Source organism: Scomber scombrus, chromosome 3 (genome assembly GCF_963691925.1).
Source record: "Scomber scombrus chromosome 3, fScoSco1.1, whole genome shotgun sequence".
NCBI classification, from domain to species: Eukaryota; Metazoa; Chordata; class Actinopteri; order Scombriformes; family Scombridae; genus Scomber; species Scomber scombrus.
In genome coordinates, this window is record NC_084972.1 from 32,557,426 (window position 1) to 32,579,925 (window position 22,500).

General features: G+C 40.4%; 1 protein-coding gene across 1 annotated transcript in view; it reads left to right on the top strand.

The window, feature by feature from the left end:
- The window catches only part of ripor3 (RIPOR family member 3), a 97,703-nt gene that overhangs the window by 65,703 nt on the left and 9,500 nt on the right, over positions 1-22,500 (top strand). Inside the window, 11 exon segments of the mRNA XM_062414629.1 lie at positions 442-495; positions 637-697; positions 700-785; positions 9,187-9,250; positions 9,394-9,437; positions 12,569-12,694; positions 12,776-12,921; positions 16,797-16,923; positions 18,231-18,382; positions 18,523-18,774; positions 19,909-20,005. Of these exon segments, the coding sequence (XP_062270613.1) occupies positions 442-495; positions 637-697; positions 700-785; positions 9,187-9,250; positions 9,394-9,437; positions 12,569-12,694; positions 12,776-12,921; positions 16,797-16,923; positions 18,231-18,382; positions 18,523-18,774; positions 19,909-20,005 (1,209 nt within the window).

Genomic DNA, 22,500 nt, shown 5'->3' on the forward strand with positions numbered 1-22,500 from the left:
GTACCGAGGAGAACTGCTGCTGTTTAAAAAGCAAAGCTGCTCAAAACAGCAAATATTGATTTTATGAAGGTTTCTGCAGTTTAATCGACTTTGCATGAAGTTAATTGATAAATAAGAACTATTCATGGCATCCTCACTTTACTTTTAGTGCCTTAAAGTTTTTGCACAGTACTGTAAACACAAGAAATGGCACCATAATGCTAATTTAATTGAATGTATATGTAGTTTTTAACTAAATAAATCTCTTTTTTCCATTAAATATGAACTTTCTACATGCTTACATTAAGTTTTCTTACCTCTCAGTCAGCCAGTGGTTTCACTTCACTTCAGTAAAGCATAAAAATCACCATGAAGAGAGAAAAAAACTCAACTAAATTTAAATTGAATACATTATATAGGCTACAGATGATATTCATGTCATTCATGTTTTTGCTTTCACAGGAGATCAGAGCGCTGGAGAGATACATACGAAGATTAGAATTTCAAATGAGCAAGGTAAGAAAAAAGTTATAGCCTTGACTCTGATTTAGGGTTTGATCTTTGGGTTTAAGTGATGAATGGACAGTTATTCATGTATTCATTCTGTCTGTGTGTGTGTGTGTGTGTGTGTGTGTGTGTGTGTGTGTGTGTGTGCAGGTGGAGGAGCTGTATGAGACGTATTGTATCCAGTGGAGGTTGTGTCAGGGAGCGGTCAACATGAGAGAGCGTTCTCACTGTCTCCGTCCAGCCGAGCCTCCAGAGAGAGTCTGCTGGAGCTCAACCGCAACCACAGACACAGCGTGCAGGTACTGTGTGTGTGTGTGTGTGTGTGTGTGTGTGTGTGTGTGTGTGTGTGTGTGTGTGTGTGGGAGCTTTCATAGGGACAAATGTCAGACTTGGGGACAGTTTGTCCAATTAGGAAAAAGCAGATTTATGTACGTGTGGTTAAGGTTAGAGTGAGAGTACGTCTGCAGGGAATAAATGTAAGTCTATGTAGTTTTATACAAAACTGTGTGTGTGTGTGTGTGTGTGTGTGTGTGTGCGTGTCTGTAATAAGCTACTTGTGGGGACAGATTTCAGACTTAGGGCCTGTTAATTGGGGACAACTTGTCCAACTGGGGCCAAAAACCATGTGCCTAATTGGGAAAAAGCAGATTTTTTGGTCAATGGTGAGGTCCCTAAAAGTGACAATGGTCTGTGTGTGTGTGTGTGTGTGTGTGTGTGTGACTGAAGAGCCAGTTGAAGTAATTTAGGATGTTTGCACTACATTTATACTATGACCATATTAGGAAAAGCTTTATTTTATAGGTCCTTTAATTTTATACAAATTTCATTGAAACTTTCTGAGTAATCTGCAGCAACTTAATGATTCATTTTTAAGGGTATTTTACAGAAATTGTTGGTGCAAACTGGTGCAAATTATAAGAAAAGTGGTTTAGTCGTTTTTAAAGAAACAATTTAATATGCAAATAGATGCTCTGACACTCAAATATACACAATAAAAATGTAGTTTTTTGTTAAATAACTGTTTTATTCAGAGTCAAGGAGGAAGAACATGCAGAGACAAATAACATAATGATGCTCTCAATTTAATAATCTGTGCTTTAAAGCTCGATTTAACAGAATTCACCGTCATGCCGTCGTCTCATCCGGCGTATTTTGTTCCTTCTTTCCTCCCTCCTTCTCTCTTTCTTCCTTCCTCTCTCTTTCCCTTCTTCTTTGCTTCTGTCCTTCCTTCCTTCTGTCCTTCCCTCCTTCTTTCCTTCCTTTGTTCCTACCTTCCTTCTTTCCTCCCTCCCTACTTCTCTCTTTCTTTCCTCCCCATTACATTCCTTCTTTCCTCTGTCCTTCTTTCCTTCCTTCCTCCCTTCCTCCCTTCCTCTTTTCCTTTCTCCCGCCCTCCCTCCTACATTCCTTCCTTCCTTTCTTCCCTTCCTACCTCCCTTCCTTCCTTCCTTCCTTCCTCCCTCCTTTCCTTCTTCCTTCCTCCCTCCCTTCTTTCCTTTCCTACCTTCCTCCCTTCCTTCCTTCCTACCTTCTTTCCTTCCTTCTTCCTCCTTCCGGCGTATTTTGATCTTGGACTAAGACATGTTGATAAACCTAAAGCACAACACACATTAAATGCATTCTGCAGGATATATTGAAAATGAAAATGTAGTTTTTAGTTAAAGAACTTTATTATTCAGAGTCCAGGAGGAAGACATGGAGAGAAAAACAACATTTAAGCTTGGCCTACATGTGGATTTACTTAAACACATTAAATATATTCTGCAGGATTTATTATAATGCATCTCAGAGATAATCCACATATTTGCCTTTAAACACTTTCGGGCCTCTGCAAGATGTCAAAGAGTTCATAAAGACTCAGCTTCAGGGGTTTAATGTGGACTGATAAGCGTTACGCGGATCGTCATGGTTACGGTTTGAATCAGAAACTGAAGTTTTTTTTCTTTTGTTGCTTTTCTTCACACTGAATGAGTCTGGTGACTTTTTACAAGAGTGGAAAACGCAAAATAGTTCATCTCCCTTCCTTCCTCCATCCTTCTTTCCTTCCTTCCTTCCTTCCTTTCCTTCCACTCTTCCTTCTTTCCTCCCTCCCTGCTTCTTTCTTTCCTCCCCCCTAGCTTCCTTCCTTCCTTCCTCCCTTCCTCTTTTCCTTTCTCCCTCCCTCCTTCCTTCCTTCCTTCCTCTCTCCTTTCCTTCCTTCTTCCTTCCTCCTTTCCATCCTTCCTCCCTCCCTCCCTCCCTCCTTTCCTTCCTTCGTCCTCCCTTCCTCCCTTTTTTCCTTCCTTCTTCCTCTTTTTCTTCCTTCTTTCCTCCCTCTTTTCCTTCCTTCTTCCCTTCCTCCATCCCCCTTTCTTCCTTCCTTCTGTCCTTCCTTCCTCCCTCTTTCCTTCCTCCCTTCCTTCCTTCCTTCCTTCCCCCTCCTTCTTTCCTTCCTTTCCTTCCTCTCTTCCTTATTTCCTCCCTCCCTCCTTCTCTCTTTCTTTTCTTTCCTCCCCCCTAGCTTCCTTCCTTCCTTCCTCCCTTCCTCTTTTCCTTTCTCCCTCCCTCCCTCCTTCTCTCTTTCTTTCCTCCTTCCTTCCTTCCTCTCTCCTTTCCTTCCTTCCTCCTTTCCTTCCTTCCTCCCTCTCTCCTTTCCTTCCTTCTTCCTGCTTTCCTTCCTTCCTCCCTCCTTTCCTTCCTTCTTCCTCCCTCCCTTCCATCCTTCCTTCCTCCCTCCTTTCCTTCCTTCTTTCCTCCCTCCCTCCTTCTTTCTTTCTTTCCTTCCCCTAGCTTCCTTCCTTCCTACCTTCATTCCTTCCTTCTTCTTCCCTTCCTTCCTTGACTCCAGGGCAACATGAGGGTTAAAGAGAGAACATACAGTCTATAAACAACATGTGTTTGTGCTGCTGTTAAAACGTCTCTCAGGTGTGAGACATCCATCAGCGTCGTGCAGCGATGTGTTGATGTGTGCAGCAGATGAGAGGCTCCTAAAGGCCCGAAAACACCACTAAACACAGATATACATGACGTCATCGCACGCATGATGAACGACCCAAAAAAAGTCAAACTTCCTGCAAACATGTTCAGCATCCTCCGACACCGTTTAGGGTCATTCTGCGTTCACTCTGACCTAGTTTCACTACATTAACCAGGAAGTTATGCTACTGTTTTTACATTATTAAAAAATCATATTCTTCATTTCTTGCACCAAAATATACGATTAAATGATGGAAAACACTTTTTTTTTTTACCTCCTTTCATGAAGCATCTGTGTAACAGGCGACATGCAGAAGTAATTAACAGCTGAACACTTTGCTGCAAAACAACTTCCAGAGCCTGAATCACAACTGAGAGTTATTCCACTTTTATTTTTTTATTATTATTAAAGCTCAAGTCAAACTGTACGTGTTGCTGCTGCTGTGAACGAGCGTATTTATATCAGTGTGAAGCAGAGAGACATTTAGAAAAGTGTTAGATTAATCTTGTCTTGGATGAACAAAGAGTACTGTTAAAAAACTGCAACATCACTGTAAGAAATAATGTAATTGAGTCAGTTATTTAATGCATTTTGGCTTAAAATGAAAGAAGCAATATCTACAGATGAACCTTTTCATCATGTGTGGGATTTTTCATCTTTGATTTGTCTCATGTGAAGGATTTTAGAGGCTTGGAGAAGTGAAAGTTGTCAGTATTTAACACAAAAAAAAGGATATTTTTTCCTCCTTCCTTCCATCCTTCCTCCCTCCCTCCTTTCCTTCCTTCTCTCCTTCCTTCCTTCCTTTATCCCTCCTTCCTTCCCTCCTTCCTTCCTTCCTTCATCCCTCCTTCCTTCCCTCCTTCCTTCCTTCCTTCCCTCCTTCCTTCCACCCTTCCTCCCTCCCTCCTTTCCTTCCTTCTCTCCTTCCTTCCTTCCTTCCTCCCTCCTTCCTTCCTCCTTCCCTCCCTTACTTCTTCCTCCCTTCCTTCCTTGACTCGAGGACAACAGGAGGGTTAAAGAGACCCAACATTCCCACATGAGCAACACTTCAACAGCAGTGAGGAAAACTTCTCCTTTAACCGAACTAGACCCTAAAAAATAAAAAACTGAGAACGATCCCAAAGGAAACGATAGTTGATATTATAACTAAAAACTAATAAACACTCTGCTATTTTTGTTAAAAAATTGAGCAATTTCATCACCAAACACACACACACACACACACACACACACACACACACAATAAAACAGATTCTTGTGATATCTGAGGAATCAGAACTTGGCCGCCTCTTAAACATCGTCTCCTGAGAGAAGAGAAGACGACGTTTAAGCCTCTTAAGACGGTCGAAACGCTGCCAAATGAAGTAACATGGAGTGTGTGTGTGTGTGTGTGTGTGTGTGTGTGTGTGTGTGTGTGTGTGTGTGTGTGTGTCCGTGCGTGTGTGTGACAGTCTCCGAGGGATTCTTCTGTTTGCAGCGGCGGGGTTAAGGGTCATTAACAGACGACTGAGGACTCATTCATGGCCGCCGTCTGTCCGTCTTCTCTTCCTCTGACACATGCTCGCACATTTACGTCTATTTATTATCTTATTGTGTTTTCACCTCTTTCACCCTTCCCCTAAATGTTCCCCCTCTTTCTTTATTATGACATCTCTGACTTTCCTCATCAATAAGCACAATATTTTAAGCTTCCTTCCTACTCGGATCTGTTTTCTACACACACACTTTGTCTCACTTTCATTCAGAAGAAATGAGCTTCATGACTTCACGGAGCCGTTCAATGAGAGAAGTCAACACCTCCGATGCCTCTAACGCTGCCGTCAGATATGTTTGGGTGGTTTGAGTCATGAGTCATAATGAAAACTATCTGAGTCCAGTTAAAGTATAAACACACATGAATGGGGAAATCTCTCTTTTCAGTCATGAAGAAGAACCATTTTCTATCAAAATCAATAGTCTTTTTTATTAATATTAACCCTTAAAAAGGCAGGAGTGGAAAATGAGATCTAAAAAAACATAATTTGATTTTACTATTTATCTAATTTGCACCTAAAGTAAAACATTTCCACAATACATTGCCCATATTAAAGTAAAAAAAGGCTCATAATGGTAAAAAACAAATGAATATTTTATCTAATAAAGAGAAGTGATACATTCTTGGTTTCTCTTAATCATTAATATCACACATACTAGTTTCTAAACTGATTTTTTATCACTTATATCAAAGTATAGACCTACAAACAAGCTTCAATTCTACCAATCCAACCAATCATGCTCCTAACAGTGTTAAATAGTCTAAATCTCCTGATGCACGTTGCCTGTTTAAGGGTTAATGGATTAGTGATAAATAAGGGTTGGCAAGATGAGTGATTCATAAATATCTAAAAAAATAGTTTTAAAAGCAGCATCAGGTTTGTTAAAATGTACATTTAGTATTTTTGTTGGTTTTATATCATTTGAAATGATGTTTGCACCATTTTTTTTTACCAAAAGTAAGACTGAATGCTCCTGAAAATGTCAAATGGTGTAACCACAGAAGAATCATAACTATTAAATATTTTATTGTAAAACATAAAATGAAAAGAAGTATTTCTACATTTACATGTTTGAACATTTTGTCAATATTGATCACGACAGATCCTAAAAACAACCATTTTTACTAAATAAGTTTTAAATTATGCAAATTTGTTTAAAAAAACCAAAGTGTTGCATTGCTAAAAGTTGATTATATTTATTCCACATTTATTTTAGGCACATTAAGATTGTATATAAAGACAAAAATGAGCTCTGAGTTTCACTTCACTCTCTCATTCCCTCCGTCACTTTTCCTTAAGAAAACAACTTGTGTGAAAACAAACTCCAATTTCCTGAACATGGGTCTTCTCCGCACTATAAATCCAGTTCAACAAACAAGGGGGAAAAAGTGCTAAAGCAGCATCATCATCATCATCATCATCATCATCATCATCTTCATCATCATCATCATCATCATGAGTCCACAGCTGCAAGTCAGCACAGCTTTTTAACCTTCGTGTCGTCCTCCCGGGTCAAATTGACCTCGTCTGTTTTGACTAGTCCTTCTTTCCTCCCTTCATTCCTTCCGTCTGTCCTTCCTCCCTCCCTCCTTCTTTCCTTCCTCCCTTCCTCCTTTACACCCTTCCTTCCTCCCTCCTTTCCTTCCTTCTCTCCTTCCTCCTTTCCTCCTCCCTTCATCCTTTCCTTCCTTCTTCCTCCTTTCCTTCCTCCTTTCCTTCCTTCTTTCCTTCATTCCTTCCTTCTTTCTTCCTCCCTTCCTTCTTTCCTTTCCTCCCTTCCTTTGTCCCTCCTTTCCTTCCTTCTTTCCTCCTCCCTTCCTTCTTTCCTTTCCTCCCTTCCGTTGTCCCTCCTTTCCTCCCTTCCCTCCTTCCTTCTTTCCTCCTCCCTTCCTTCTTTCCTTTCCTCCCTTCCTTTGTCCCTCCTTTCCTTCCTTCCCTCCTTCCTCCTTTCCTCCTCCCTTCATCCTTTCCTTCCTTCGTCCTCCTTTCCTTCCTCCTTTCCTTCCTTCTTTCATTCATTCCTCCCTTCTTTCTTCCTCCCTTCCTTCTTTCCTTTCCTCCCTTCCTTCCTCCCTCCTTTCCTTCCTCCCTCCCTTGTTCCTTCTTTCTTCCTCCCTTCATTCTTTCCTTTCCTCCCTTCCTTTGTCCCTCCTTTCTTTCCTTCCCTCCTTCCTTCTTTCCTCCTCCCTTCCTTCTTTCCTTTCCTCCCTTCCTTTGTCCCTCCTTTCCTTCCTTCCCTCCTTCCTCCTTTCCTCCTCCCTTCATCCTTTCCTTCCTTCTTCCTCCTTTCCTTCCTCCTTTCCTTCCTTCTTTCCTTCATTCCTTCCTTCTTTCTTCCTCCCTTCCTTCTTTCCTTTCCTCCCTTCCTTTTTCCCTCCTTTCCTTCCTCCTTTCCTCCTCCCTTCCTTCTTTCCTTTCCTCCCTTCCGTTGTCCCTCCTTTCCTTCCTTCCCTCTTTCCTTCTTTCCTCCTCCCTTCATTCGTTCCTTTCCTCCCTTTCTTTGTCCCTCCTTTCCTTCCTTCCCTCCTTCCTTCTTTCCTCCTCCCTTACTTCTTTCCTTTCCTCCCTTCCTTTGTCCCTCCTTTCCTTCCTTCCCTCCTTCCTCCTTTCCTCCTCCCTTCATCCTTTCCTTCCTTCTTCCTCCTTTCCTTCCTCCTTTCCTTCCTTCTTTCCTTCATTCCTCCCTTTTTTTCCTCCCTTCCTTCTTTCCTTTCCTCCCTTCCTTTGTCCCTCCTTTCCTTCCTTCTTTCCTCCTCCCTTCCTTCTTTCCTTTCCTCCCTTCCTTTGTCCCTCCTTTCCTTCCTTCCCTCCTTCCTCCTTTCCTTCCTTCTTCCTCCCTTCCTCCTTTCCTTCCTTCGTTCTTCCTCCCTTCCTTCCTTCCCCCTTTCTTTCCTTCCTTCCTCCCTCCTTTCCTTCCTTCCTTCCTCCCTCCTTCCTTCCCCCCTCCCTCCCTCCTTTCCTTCTTCCTCCCTCCCTTCCTTCCTTGACTCGAGGACAACAGGAGGGTTAAAGTGACCGACTTATTGGATTGGAAACTAATTCTCTGATTTCCTGTTTTAATTTGATTTCTTGCATGTAAACAAACATTATGATGATGTGTTTGGATTATAATGGCAGATAATAAACTGTTTTCCTCTCTAGAGAAAAGCACCATTCAACATACGACACCCACAATAATACGAGTCTTGTTTTTCCCATCTGTGCTTTAATGTAGCTTGACTTTGTATTTTGATTATTTTTTAGTGTTAAAACATCTTCAGGAGTCATAAACTGGCCTCTTGGTTCTCAGGAGGTTTTTTTTTTGTCTGCAGCGTGTGGAGAACAGCCGTGACCTCCCCGAAAAAACACACATCAGCCCACACAGGAGGCATCGGTCTGCTCCGCACATGCTGCTTCATTATTATAACACATTTAAGATCAAATAAAACAAGAGAATCCTTTATTTTTATTCATTTATTTACTGTTTTCATCACTAGGGACAGGTGTTGCAAATTAACTAAATTCATTATAAATACTGTGATATTTGCATTAGACGGTTGTTTTATGTATATTATATCCGTCCCTATTGAATAAACTATAATAATAATAATAATAATTAGTCCCACGATGAGGAAATTACATTACAGCAGCAAAAATAGAAAAAGCCTCAATAAGAAAATAAAGAACAATAAATAATAAGAAAGTAAACAAGCAATATAAACAATAGGAAATATGCAAATTGGGACAATTTAACAAAGAAATTATGAAAAATAGTAACAGTATAAACTAGAGGAATATTGGCATGGTCAGAATGATAACATACCTGAGTGTGATGTCGATATTTGCACAGTTGAACTGATAAATATGTTAAATCTGATGTATGCTGCTAATGCACAGTAGCTCCCAATGCAGATGTAGTTTAATGGGAAATCAAGAGTGACGTTAAACCAATGCACCTGACCAAAAGGATACTGATATATATATATATATACACATATGTACTACTTATAACTAAACCACCACAATAAGAACCAGCAGTCAGTGAGAAAAAGAGCTGCACTTAAAAATGTCCTTAAGAAGAACTTCTGACCTCAGTGTGGAAAGAAAATACAAAAAAAAAAAAAAGAGCTTGGTTAACAAGAATAATAACTCTAAAGGCTGCTAAAGATTTATTTACTCTCACAAATGTAATACTCTTTTTTTCTCTTCTTTTTTTTGTTAACTCGGCAGGACATGTCAACGATGGAAGGAGAGTTAGAAATCCTCCTCGGAGAGCTACACATCAAAATGAAAGGTAAACATATGACCACACACACACACACACACACACACACACACACACACACACACACACACACACACACACACACACACACACACACAGGTTATCAGCGACACGTTATCTTCCTAATATTTCCCATCTGTTTTCACTTGCAGGTCTGATCGGCTTCGCTCGGCTCTGCCCTGGAGACCAGTACGAGGTGAGAAACTAAAAGACATTCATCACAGATATCAGTGTTTGTGAAGGAAGGAAGGAAGGAAGGAAGGAAGGAAGGAAGGAAGGAAGAAGGGAAGGAAGGAATAAAGGGAGCAAGGAGAGAAGGAAGGAAGGAATAAAGGGAGCAAGGAAAGGAGGAAGGAAGGAAGGAAGGAAGGAAGGAAGGAAGGAAGGAAGGAAGGAAGGAAGGAAGGAAAGGAGTAAGGAGGGAGGGATGAAAAGAGGAAGGAAATAAGGAGAGAAGGAATAGGAAGGAATGAAGGAAGGAAGCAATGAGGAAGGAAGGAAGGAAGGAATAAAGGGAGCAAGGAAGAAAGGGAGCAAGGCCAGAAGGAAGGAAGGAATAAAAGGGAGCAAGGAAAGGAGGAAGGAAGGAAGGAATGAAGGGAGGGAGGAAGAAAGGAAGGAAGGAAAGGAGTAAGGAGGGAGGGAGGAAAAGAGGGAGGAAGGAAGGAATGAAGGAAGGAAGGAATGAGGAAGGAAGGAAGGAAGGAATAAAGGGAGCAAGGAATAAAGGGAGCAAGGCCAGAAGGAAGGAAGGAATAAAGGGAGCAAGGAAAAGGAGGAAGGAAGGAATGAAGGGAGGGAGGAAGAAAGGAAGGAAGGAAAGGAGTAAGGAGGGAGGGAGGAAAGAGAGAGGAAGGAAGGAGAGAAGGAAGGGAGGAAGGAAGGAAGGAAGGAAGGAAGGAAGGAAGGAGATAAGAAAGGAAGTATGGAAGGAGGAAGGAGCAAAGAAAAAGGGAAGGAGGGGAAGGACAAAGGAAAAATTAACGAAAGAGGAAGGAAGGAAGGAAGGAAGGAAGGAAGGAAGGAAGGAAGGAAGGATGGAAGGAAGGAAGGAAGGAAGGAAGGAAGGAAGGAAGGAAGGAAGGAAGGAAGGAAAGAAGGAACAGTCAAAATAGATGGGGTCAATTCGACCCGGGAGGACGACAGGAGGGTTATGTGTCTTACTGTATTTTTTCATGTTATTGTCATTGGTTCTTGACTATAGTTGACTAAGCTGCTGTAGCACAATCATTTATTTCTCTTGCACTCTGAATTGCCTTATTGCTCACATGTGCTATACAAATAAATCTGCCTTACCTTATAGGATCAATACAGTACATCCATCCATCTGTCTGACATAAACCTCTATTAGCCTCCACGTTGCTCCCCGAGGGATTATGTAGACTTTTAAAAGTGACAAATACTCTATAAGCTTTACAAATGTCAACATTGAACATCTACAGTAAAGTCGTTGGGATTGTTCAGGCAGAAACTGAAACACTGATGTGCTTGAATTCAGGAGCAGCTGTTCTCATGAGATGCTTCTCATACATCAGTCGTACATCAGTGATGCATCCAAGATATCAAACTCTGGCAACAACAATCAAAATGAAGCATGAAATTAAGTCTGATAAAATAAATGTTGATAGCGGCGATACAACTGGAATACTTAATCAGCTCACAGATAACAGAGTAACACTGTTATCTTGTAATTATGACATATTAAGTCTTAGTTATGAGATAAGAATGAATGAAATGCACATCTTTAATAAACAAAAAACTATTATAACTATTGTAAAAGTGTGTTGGACAGTAGATGTGCAGATCAGGAGGACGGATGCAGGACCTGAATTCAATGCACAGGACACAAACATGATATAAAAAGGTTTTATTTTATATCAAAAAAACAAGAAAAGCTCCCAAAAGAGCAGCTTCAATCATTCAATGAGAGGACTGCAAAGATCAGCCTGACTAATTGATGAGCACCTCGGATTAACACAAATAATGTGCATCACCTGTTAGACAAGATTTAAGATTCAAGATTCAAGATTCACTTTATTAATCCCTTGGAGGGCAATTCATTTGACAGCTCGCACCTCAACATACTCGTACACATAAGAAGAAGAGTTGGCAGCTGTGTGCAAAAGTGCAACGATTAGTGTGCAAAGTCAGCAGGCCCGAGTCCAATGAATAGTTCAATGAGAGGTAGCCTATACAAGCGTCAAATACAAGCAATAACAAACAGATACAACTGGACCTCATAAAGATTTGTTCAGCAGTCGGACAATACTATATGAGAATTAGAAATATTAGAAAAATATCCAAATGGTGAAATGAGTGAGTGAGACAGTTTTTCTGAAGCTTTTTTTCCATTTCCTCCTATGCCGCTACTCTTCTTTAGGTTTTTTTCATATGCAATACATTTCATGCCAATCCACCCTAAACGTAAATCCCTCATTCTGGTTTCATGCACTGATATTTCTCACAGTATTGAGACTAATTCATCAGTAACATGTCTCTTTAGAAGCTGTGCCTTTTGTACAACATAATGATCCACAAACTTCAGACTAATGTGAATCAGTGAGAACTGTGAGACAATAGCAGAGGTCAGTGGATTGTTTCTGGGGAGTTACTTGTGGTTGATTGTTCATACTGGAGCTCACACAGTCTCAGTATGCGGGAGGTTCACACAGATCGCTTGTTTCTTCAGCAAAGTTCATGAGTCAAAATATTTGAGTCATAAACTGCAAAATGCATGTTAGTACTTGCACCTAATGAGAGTGTTTTCTCCTGAGATCTGAAGTGATGCCTCCTCTGCAAATTGAATTAGTACTATCACAACCTACAGACTGCAGCAAAGCGTGCAGATTATCCTGATTTAACTGAAGCATTGTTTCTTTAATTTTTCGGACTTGAGCTCACAGAAAAGGCGGGTCACTATCTCAGTCTGCAGGTAGTAGAGCACATGAGAAAACTAGAGCGCACAGGTCAAAAACAATGAATGAAAAACAAAAAAATGAGTCAAAAGACATGAGTCATAAACTGTAATATGCATGTTAGTACTTGTACCTAATCAAAGTGTTTTCTCCTGAGATTTGAAGTGATGTCTCCTCTGCAAATTAAAACTATCATGCATTGTAATTTAGGTGAACTGGCCCTTTAAACATAACCATATCATATGTATAAGTATGTTGAACCTTTTACTGAAAACATACGACATGGAGTGTTTTCATGTTCTCGATCTCTTTGACCCTCTTTCGACCTGAAAAATAACTTACCGATGTGTCGAGTGATGAGTCACAGTTTGGTGATGTCATGTCTCAATGATGTCATCGTGTGACCGACCAGGTGGTGGTGCGGTTGGGCCGCCAGCGATGGAGGATCAGAGGGAGGATCGAATCGGATGACACGCAGGCCTGGGACGAAGAGGAGATGGTCTTCCTCCCGCAGATACATCACAACTTTGAGATCAAGGTTAGAAAACATCACATTTATAATTCTTTGCCTTTTGTGATGTGCGTAGATGTCTATAATCCATCGGATCTCGTCTTTCAGGTGATGGAGGCGAAGGGTTTGGGCTGGCTGCTGGTCGGCATGGTAACGTGTGCGAGTGCAGACTTCTTCGTGGTGAGGCCGCAGCTGATGTTGGTGGACGTCACGGAGCTGGGAACCATCAAACTGCAGCTGGAAGTCACCTGGAAGTACGAAACACACAAACACACACACCAATAAGAATGACTTAAAAAAGACATTAAAGTCCTCTAACAGGCGAGGTGGTGATGTAAAAAGCACAGTGGCATTTCCTCCGATGAGATGTCAAATCTGCAGTATTCCCCAAAAAGGAAAAGCACAATAATTGGATGATATGACGAGGGAATAGGTGCGGACAGCTGTGCAAGAAAATTGAATTTGTAGCGTAAAAACATGAGAATGTCTTCTCATGTCTGAACTTTCTGTCTTGACCTGTGAAGCGTCCTGTATCCCCGCTGCCTGTGTGGATATCATATTAACCGATTAATCACATGAATGACAAGTGCAGCTGGAAGAAAATCCACTCAAACAGCACCAAGAAAACTGAAAAATGAAGTGACAACATACCAGAGTGAAGGGTTACTGCTTTTCTTCTCTCTCTTTTTGTCTCTGATGTGATTTATTTATAGATTACAGACTCTAAATCTAAAGGGGAACCTGTTTGTTAAAGTGAAAGCGCTCCTCATATCCAACGTGGTCCCAACATGTTAAACAGACAAAGAAATATAAAGACAATTTTTTTTTAAAAACACCTGTAAACACGTCACCATAATTTAAATAGAAAGCAATAATATCCACATCATAATACCAATTTCATGGCTATGATATGATATGATACAATAAAGTCCGATACAATATGACACGATACAGTCTGATACGATATGATATGATAGGATAAGATAGGATACGATGTTAAGATAAGATACGATACGATGCAATATGATACGATAAGATAGGCTAAAATACGATACAGTACGCTATGATACGGTACGATATGATACAATACGATACGGTACGATAAGATATGATAAGATAGGCTAAAATACGATACAGTACGCTATGATACGGTACGATATGATACGATACGTATTGTATCGTATCGTATCCTATAAGATAGGATACGATACGATACAATACGTTATGATAAGATAGGATACAATATGATACGGTACGATACGATACAATACGTTACGGTACGATATGGCACGTTACGGTACGATACGGTACAATACAGTACGATACGGTACAATACAGTACGATACGGCACAGCACGATACACTATGATACGATACGGTACGATATGAAACGATATGATATGATACACTATGATACCGTACGATATGATAAGATACAATACGATACGATAAGATATTATAAGATATGATACGATATGTTAAGATAAGATACGATACAATAAGATACGATACGATATAATACGATATGATACAATACAATACGGTACGATACAGTACGATACGGCACAGCACGATACGCTATGATACGATACGGTACGATATGAAACGATATGATATGATACACTATGATACGGTACGATATGATATTATAAGATAGGATACGATATGTTAAGATAAGATACGATATAATATGATATGATACAATACGATACGGTACGATACGGTACGATACGATACAATAAGATAGGCTACGATACGATACAATATGATAAGGTAGGATACGATACGTTAAGATCGGATACAATACAATGCAATACGATAATCCTTTATTAGTCTCACAATGGGGAAATTTACATCATTACAGCAGCAAAAAAAGAAAGAACATAACGATAGAATGAAGAACAATAAATAATAAGTAAACAAGCAATAAAAACAACAGTAATAAAAAAAGAGTAACATTGGTGTTGTCAGAATGATGATATACTGAGTCTGATTTTAATATCACACAGATTATAAAGTGAAAAAAAAAATATTGCACAGTTGAACTTAAAGTAACAGTATGACCTGAACTCTATAATCATGTTTTATTCTCACTGATCCAACAACAAAACACCAGAGAAAGAAAGAAAAAGAAAAAAACTGAGTATAGATAATCAATTACCAACGATGCAGCTTCTGTTGCTCTGCTCTGAGCTGCAGTCCTGCCTTCTGAATTCCTCCCAACTAACACGAGTTCAAGGACGGACTTTCTATAAATACTAAATAAGATTATTTTGCTTCACCTGCAGTTTGCTCCTTAAATTTAGCCGTGAAACTGAATCCTTATAAACCAGAGCAGGCAGAATCCACTCACTGCATGAAAAGGATGAAAAGCTTTGTTTTGTTTGTTTCTGAAATCTCAAAAACATCTTTCTCACAATACTGCGACTTCACCGCATGTTTACTGCAGTAAAACAAGGACAGAACACCAAATGACGAGATTTAAACAAGAAGAAGAAGAAATGATGTGTTTTGCAATATTTTAAATCCACTGACGTCCTGCAGAGTTTGTTCTTGTTATTCTCAAGAAAAAATAACCTCAGTCTGTCTGAATGATTCATTACCCCTCCTGTTGTCCTCAGGTCAAGGAAAGACAGGAGGAAGGGAGGAGGAATGGAGGAGAGAAGGAAAGAAGGAAGGAAGGAAGGGAGGGAGGGAGGGAGGGAGGGAGGAATAAAGGGAGCAAGGACATATGGATGGAAGGAAGGAAGGAAGGAAGATAATACAGAAAGGAAAGATGGAGGGAAGAAAGGGAAGAAAAGAAGATGGGAAGGAAGGAAGGAAGGAAGGAAAAATGGAAGGAAGGAAGCAAGGGAGGAAGGAAGGAAGGAAGGAAGGAAGGGAGGAAAGGAGTAAGGAGGGAGGAAAAGAGGAAGGAAGGAAATTCACTGACGTCCTGCAGAGTTTGTTCTTGTTATTCTCGTCATTCTCTGCCTCTCTCCTCGCTGCTGCTCTAACCTGAGCCAGCTGTCGCTGAGCAGCTGATTGAATACAGAGTGTACATCACACACACACACACACAAACACACACACACACACACACACACACACACACACACACACACACACACACACACAGACACACACACACACACACGCTGCTCTGCCCTTGCACCATGACAGATCACATTTCAGGGTTTAGAGAAGCCAGGTGGAGGACTTTTCATGGATTCTCCGTGGAGAGATGGAAAACTCACACAAGGCTGCTCACAATCACACACACACACACACACACACACACACACACGTAACACAAAACCTAATACTCTAGGGCCCCTATAATAAGTCACATTTCAGCGATTTCCACCAGTGTTGTTGCCATATATGAACTTTATATCACCAACATGATGAATTGTGTTTAGCAATCAGAAAAATCAGGCTGGAGGCAGAAAAGACAAGATGGAATATTTGATGGTTCAAAGCTGAGGCTGATGGGAGAAGCTGATTTTAGTGAATGAAGCCTCAGTGGACACAAATAACAGCAGCATGTTGGCAACCTGCAACACGAGTCACTTCAGATACGCTGCAAGAAGAAAAACTAACAATTTACAGACTGATTATTGTTCAGGTCAATTTACCAATAAGGTGATTAAACAAAACAATTTAGTGGATTCAGGCTCCATGAAAATTACACTGATCTGAACCATGAAACCACAAAATCTATGAATGTAGATGCACTGACATTAAATTTAAAGTTAATATATGCAAACACCAGGATTTCCACAAAGGTCTCGTGTTTGAAAAAAGCATCAAAAGTTTGGAAGAGATTTTCAAGATCAGTAATATTTTCTTGATTTTTTGTCAAATTTTAATATATACTGTATTGATCCTTCACAGGAAATTGCTTTATTTATAAGCAGCTACATCCAAGGTTCAGACAGCCACATGTTACATAAGATAAAAACACATTTCTGACTATTCAATGGAGAGAAGAAAAAAAAGTAATTACTAAAAATACCTGAAACTTAAATTCGAAGGACAGCTGCAATAGTCAGTATGTGTTATTTAATGTAGTGTGTCTTAATGTTTTGTGTGTAATGTTCATTTAAATGTGTGTGTGTCTAAATGTGTGTGTGTGTTTTCGCCCGCAGTCCGTTTGACAGCACAGAGAAGATGCGTCCGCTGTCCGTCAGCAGGCAGTCGGTCTCCAGCAGAAAGAGTTCAGTTTACAGCTGGACGGCACCGAGCACCCCCTCCTTCACCGAGAAATACTTTATAGTGAGTATACACACACACACACACACACACACACACTCAAGGGCACGTTGCATTGAGTTAAATTCATTCTCTAAGGACTTACCCCACTACATGCATGACTCCATCCATTACCTTAACATGAACATGAACATTAAACCACATCTTAAATAATAATTTACATCATGAGGTTTTCAATTTCATCTCCAAAAGGGGCGTCGAGTTCACGCAATGTGACTGTACACAGTAAAACACACACACACACACACACACACACACACACACACACACACACAAACTAGTGACTGTGTGGTTTATAGCAGCTGAACAGATGAGTGCAGTTATTACGGAGCACAAACAAACATGCAGTTCAGATTAATGCATATACACTTACATTCATGCATGCTCTCTAACACACTATACTACAATACAATGCACATTCATAAGTAACCATTATATCTATGGTGCATCTGCATTTTACATACACGGTCGCCAATAAAGTTGGAATAAAATATTTTTTGCCTCTTTCCATGAAATGATTGTGACAATGTGATTTATTCTTGATAGATAAAGTGTAAATATTCTCTAAATTGTATTGATCAATCTCATTGCACCTGGTCAAAGGTGATTACTGATGGGTATGAATAGAAAATAAAAAGAGGAATGTGTCTGAAAACTAAATTATTCCAACTTTTTGGGCGACCGTCTACATGCATACAGGTCTTCTCCAGGCAAATAACCCACAGGAAGAAATGAGATATACAGTATATAGTAAAATATAATATCTACTGTTATCTCACCTTAAGAATTGGGCGCACTATATAAATACTGACAAATATGTACGTCACATTAAGAACATATTTGAAAGGTACAAAATGAAAACATATTAATGAATCATTGATATTTAATAATTTAAAGAACAAACAAAAAGTAAGTAAAGTGTTTTTAATGTCGAACTCAGCAGATTTAACATTAATTTGTGCAGATTTAATTTTATTTCTGCAAAAATACGAGCAAACATATTTAGCTTTTCAGGTAAAATAATGGATCATTTATATTAAAGTTATAGATCTTAATATGATCAGCATCCTCTGGACAGTAAAACATTCACATGGTGCAGCAATAGTAGACCTAAAATTAGCAGAATTAGTGTAAATGTGTATTTGCTCTCTCTATAAATGTGACTTTTATTATTTTATTGTTTCCACTCTGGCTACTTTCAAAGTCAAAAATCTCAGTGGATCTCATCCATTATTTGACTCTCTTCATCAGGTAGCAGCCAAAGTTTGATATTAATATTTGAGTCTCTCTCTCTTCTCTCTCCTCCTCAGTCGATGGTGCGTGAGCTGCAGGTTCGAGAAGGTTCCCTCCCGTCACTGGTGTCCAAAAGTCGTCACAACCGAGGAGGCGTGTCTCTGCTCAGCTACCTGTCACACCCGTCACACACCTCCCTCACATCACCGCAAAGCCCCAACACCCCCAGGTAAGTTAATTGGCAATTAATCGCTGCTATAGCATATGTTTCTGTGCCATTGAGCTACTTTAAAACATATCAAACAGCCATATTGTTGTATTTTGGGACCTTTTCTGTGCTACTTCATCCAAAAATCAATCGATCCTCAGTCTCAGGTGGACTCACAGTTACCCCTCCAGCCCCAGTCGAGGCACCAGTCTGGGAGGAAGCCAGACTCAGCTGTCTCTGGGTGAGGAGGGATCTTCAGAGATCTCCGCGGAGGAGAGGGAAGGGAGGAAGATGATGGATGAGAGGGATGAGGGAGAAGAGGAGGAAGAGGAGGACGAGGAGTGGAGAGATGTGTTCGATTCTTCGTCCACACCAGCGGAGAGTAAAATGGGGTCGCTGATGGCTCTGCAGAGGTGAGGATGAAATCAACTTTTATAGTTTAACATGCATCTATGATCTCTGGGGCCGTATTTACAAAACATCTTAAGGCTAAAAGTAGCAGAGTTAAATAAGAGGCATGTCAGTCCTAACATTCAATGATAATAATAACTTTTAAATGCATGTTTTTAATCCAAATGACTTAAGAAAGTGTAAAAAAAATCGAATTAAAACAATCCAATAACACCAGAGATGATAGAAAAATTCAGTTTGAAACGTTGATGAACCTTAAAAAATACCCATAGTCTGTCTGAATGATTCATTAACCCTAAAATATGATCTTCAGTCCATGTTTTTGTTTATCACCAACTACAACAAAGACATGCATGAAGCTGATTCTATGGCTATTGCTGGATTATCCATAGACTGTATATAAGAAATGGACGTAACATCTGTGACGTCACCCATTGGTTTGTGGACTGCTGCTTGGAAGCGAATAGTATCGGATCTGAGCAGCGCCATCTTGAAAATTTCAGGTGCATGCCGGGTAAAAAAACAAACACGGATTCTACTTATATGGGCATCAGGAGGAGCATGAGGCGCCCTCCTGAACCTGTGAACCAATCCACCTGTCAATCACGACGTAGCCACGCCCTAATGCATACCCTGCTTTATCGTCAAATATAAAATCAGGGAGGCCAAAATGTCCCAAATGAACATCATACTGCATTGAAGAAGGCTTTAAACTAGTGATTGAGACCATAAACACATTTTGAAAACGTTTACTGAGGTTAGAAATCAAGTGAGAAGTTGGTGAATTCTCCATTGACTTGTATAGAGACAGAAGTCCTTTTGACACCAAAACGGTCGCCCCCTGGTGGCCTTTTGATAGAATGCAGTTTTAAGTTACCTCTGCGTTGGCCTCATTTCAGAGGACCGGAACTCCCCACCTGGGATTATCTGGTAAACTAGGCATTATATATGTAGAGGTATCCCATCAAATCAACTGGAAAAAAACATATTTTAGCATCAACATGGTATTTCACTAGGTGTGATTTTTACATTTTTTTGTGTCACTGTGCAAAATCCTGAAATAATAATAGAGCTTTGACCTTTGGCTTTTTCTTTCTTCTTCGTGGGAATAAGGATGATATATTTACTCTTTGCAGGTCCAGCACTCCTGACATCCTCAGAAAGAACACAGCTGGAGAACCAGATGTTGAGACACACAGTACAGTCAGAGGACAGGACAGCATCAATGTGAAGGTAAAAAAAATCATGTTTAACCCTCCTGTTGTACTCGAGTCAAGGAAGGAAGGGAGGTAGAAGGAAGGAAAAGAGGGAGGGAGGAAGGAAGGAAAGGAGGGAGGGAGGAAGAAGGAAGAAAATTAAGGAAGGGAGGAAGAAGGAAGGAAAAGAGGGAGGAAGAAGGAAGGAAATGAGGGAGGGAGGAAGGAAGGAAAGGAGGGAGGGAGGAAGGAAGGAAAGGAGGGAGGAAGAAGGAAGGAAAGGAGGGAGGGAGGAAGGAAGGAAAAAAGGAAGGAAGGTAATGGGGAGGAAAGAAAGAGAGAAGGAGGGAGGGAGGAAAGAAGGAAGGGATGAAGGAAGGAAGGAAGGAAGGAAGGAAGGAAGGAAGGAAGGAAGGAGGAGGGAGGGAGGAAGGAAATAAATAAATTAAATTAAAACTAAAACTACTAATGTATATAATATTCCATTTCTGCCTCGTCTGTTCTGCTAGAAGCTGCTAAATATTACAGACTGGTCCTTTAAAATATTTATAAACATTTTACCTTGAAGGAGAAAAACAAGAGAGGGAAATAATTGATTTTGATTTTTTTTTTAATGGCTGCATTTCTATTATATCTATTTTCTTATTATCTACAGTATAATTATAATTATTGATTAAACTGTCAGTTTGCAGCCAGAGTGACTGTTTTCTTCTCTAGTGTTTTCTCTTCTCCTCCCTCCAGTTCTTGTCTCTTCTAATCTCTTTTTCCCCCATCCGGTTTATTTCCCTCCTCTCCTCCAGCGAGTCTCTTTTCTTCTAGATCTCTCCTCTTTTCTCTTTTGCTGTCACATGTTGTTAAATCACTTCTTATTTTAGTTTCTTGTTGTCTTGAGCTGTTCTTCTTTTCATCAGAGTAGGATAATCGCCCCTCACAGCGACGCATTTTGGTCCGACTACCATTAAAAAGATGGAAGGAAGTAGGGAATGAAGGAAGGAGGGAAAGAAAGAAAGAAGGAAGGAAGGAAGGGACAGAAAATAAGGAAGAGAAGGAAGAGAATACAGGAAGGAAAGATGGAAGGAAGAAAGGGAGCAAGGACAGATGGAAGGCAGAGAAGAAAAGAAAAGAAGGAAGGAAAAGAAGAAAGGAAGGAATCTTTCCAGGAAGGAAAGATGGAAAGAAGAAAGGAAGGAAGGAGGAAAGGAAGAAAACAAGGAAGGAAGGAAGGAAGGAAGGAAGGATGGAAGGAAGAGAACACAAGAAGGAAAGAAGGGAGGAAGGAAGGAAAAGAAGACATGAAGGGAGGTAGAAAGCTAGGAAGGACAGGTGGAAGGAAGGAAAGATGGAAGGAAGGAAGGAAGGAAGGAAGGAAGGAAGGAAGGAAAGGAAGGAAGGAAGGAAGGAAGGAAGGAAGAAGGAAGGAAGGAAGGAAGGAAGGAAGGAAGGAAGGAAGAAGGAAGGAAGGAAAAGGAAAGAAGACATAAAGGGAGGTAGAAAGGTAGGAAGGACAGACGGAAGGAAGGAAGAAGAAAGGAAGGAAGGAAGGAAGAAGGAAGGAAAAGAGGAAGAAGGAATTTGGGCCGGATTGTACCTCTCGGGGGGCCGGTTCTGGCCCACGGGCCTCATGTTTGACACCTCTGTGTTAGAGACTTTTTATAAAAAGCTTGATGAGAATAAATTTATTAAAAGATCTGTTGTTGTTATTGGGAGCATGCTGCGTTGCCACGGTTGATCAAATTTGACAAACTCTTCTTCATACAGAGCTCTTTAAACACTTTAATGTCCTCCTGCCTGGAGAGAGACATGAATTCATTACTAAAAGACTGAGACCTTATTTATTCAGGCTGTTCTCAACACTGTGGGACATTAAAAAAATAATAATATTCACCTCATGTAGTAAACAGGAGGTAAAAGATCAATAGGACGAAGAGAAGATGTCAGACAGTTTGCAGCATGACGTCTGAGCAGTTTGTGTAAGATGCTGAAATATTATGGGAAGTAAAACAGGAAGTGGTTGAATGGAGCTGAGTCACTGTTGTTTCTTAATAGGGAACAGTCATTATTTCTTTCCTTCCTTCTTTCCTACCGTATTTCCTTCCTTCCTTCCTTCTTTCCTTCCTTCCTCCTATCCTTCCTTCTTTCCTTCCTTCTTTCCTTCCTTCCTCCTATCCTTCCTTCCTTCCTTCCTTCCTTCATGCGTCCTTCTTTCCTTCCCTATGTCCTTCCTTCCTTCTTTCCTGCCTTCCTTCCTCCTATCCTTCTTTCCTTCCTTCTTTCCTTCCTTCCTCCTATCCTTCCTTCCTTCCTCCTATCCTTCTTTCCTTCATTCCTTCCTGCCTTCTTTCCTTCCTTCCTTCTTTTTTCCTGCCTTCCTTCCTCCTATCCTTCCTTCTTTCCTTCCTTCCTTCCTTATATCCTTCCTTCCTTCCTTCCTTCCATCCTTCCTTCCTTCCTTCCTTCCTTCCTTCCTCCTATCCTTCCTCCTTATTTTAACCCATGAAAGCAGCTTTGTTTACAGTCTGTGAGTCTAAATGG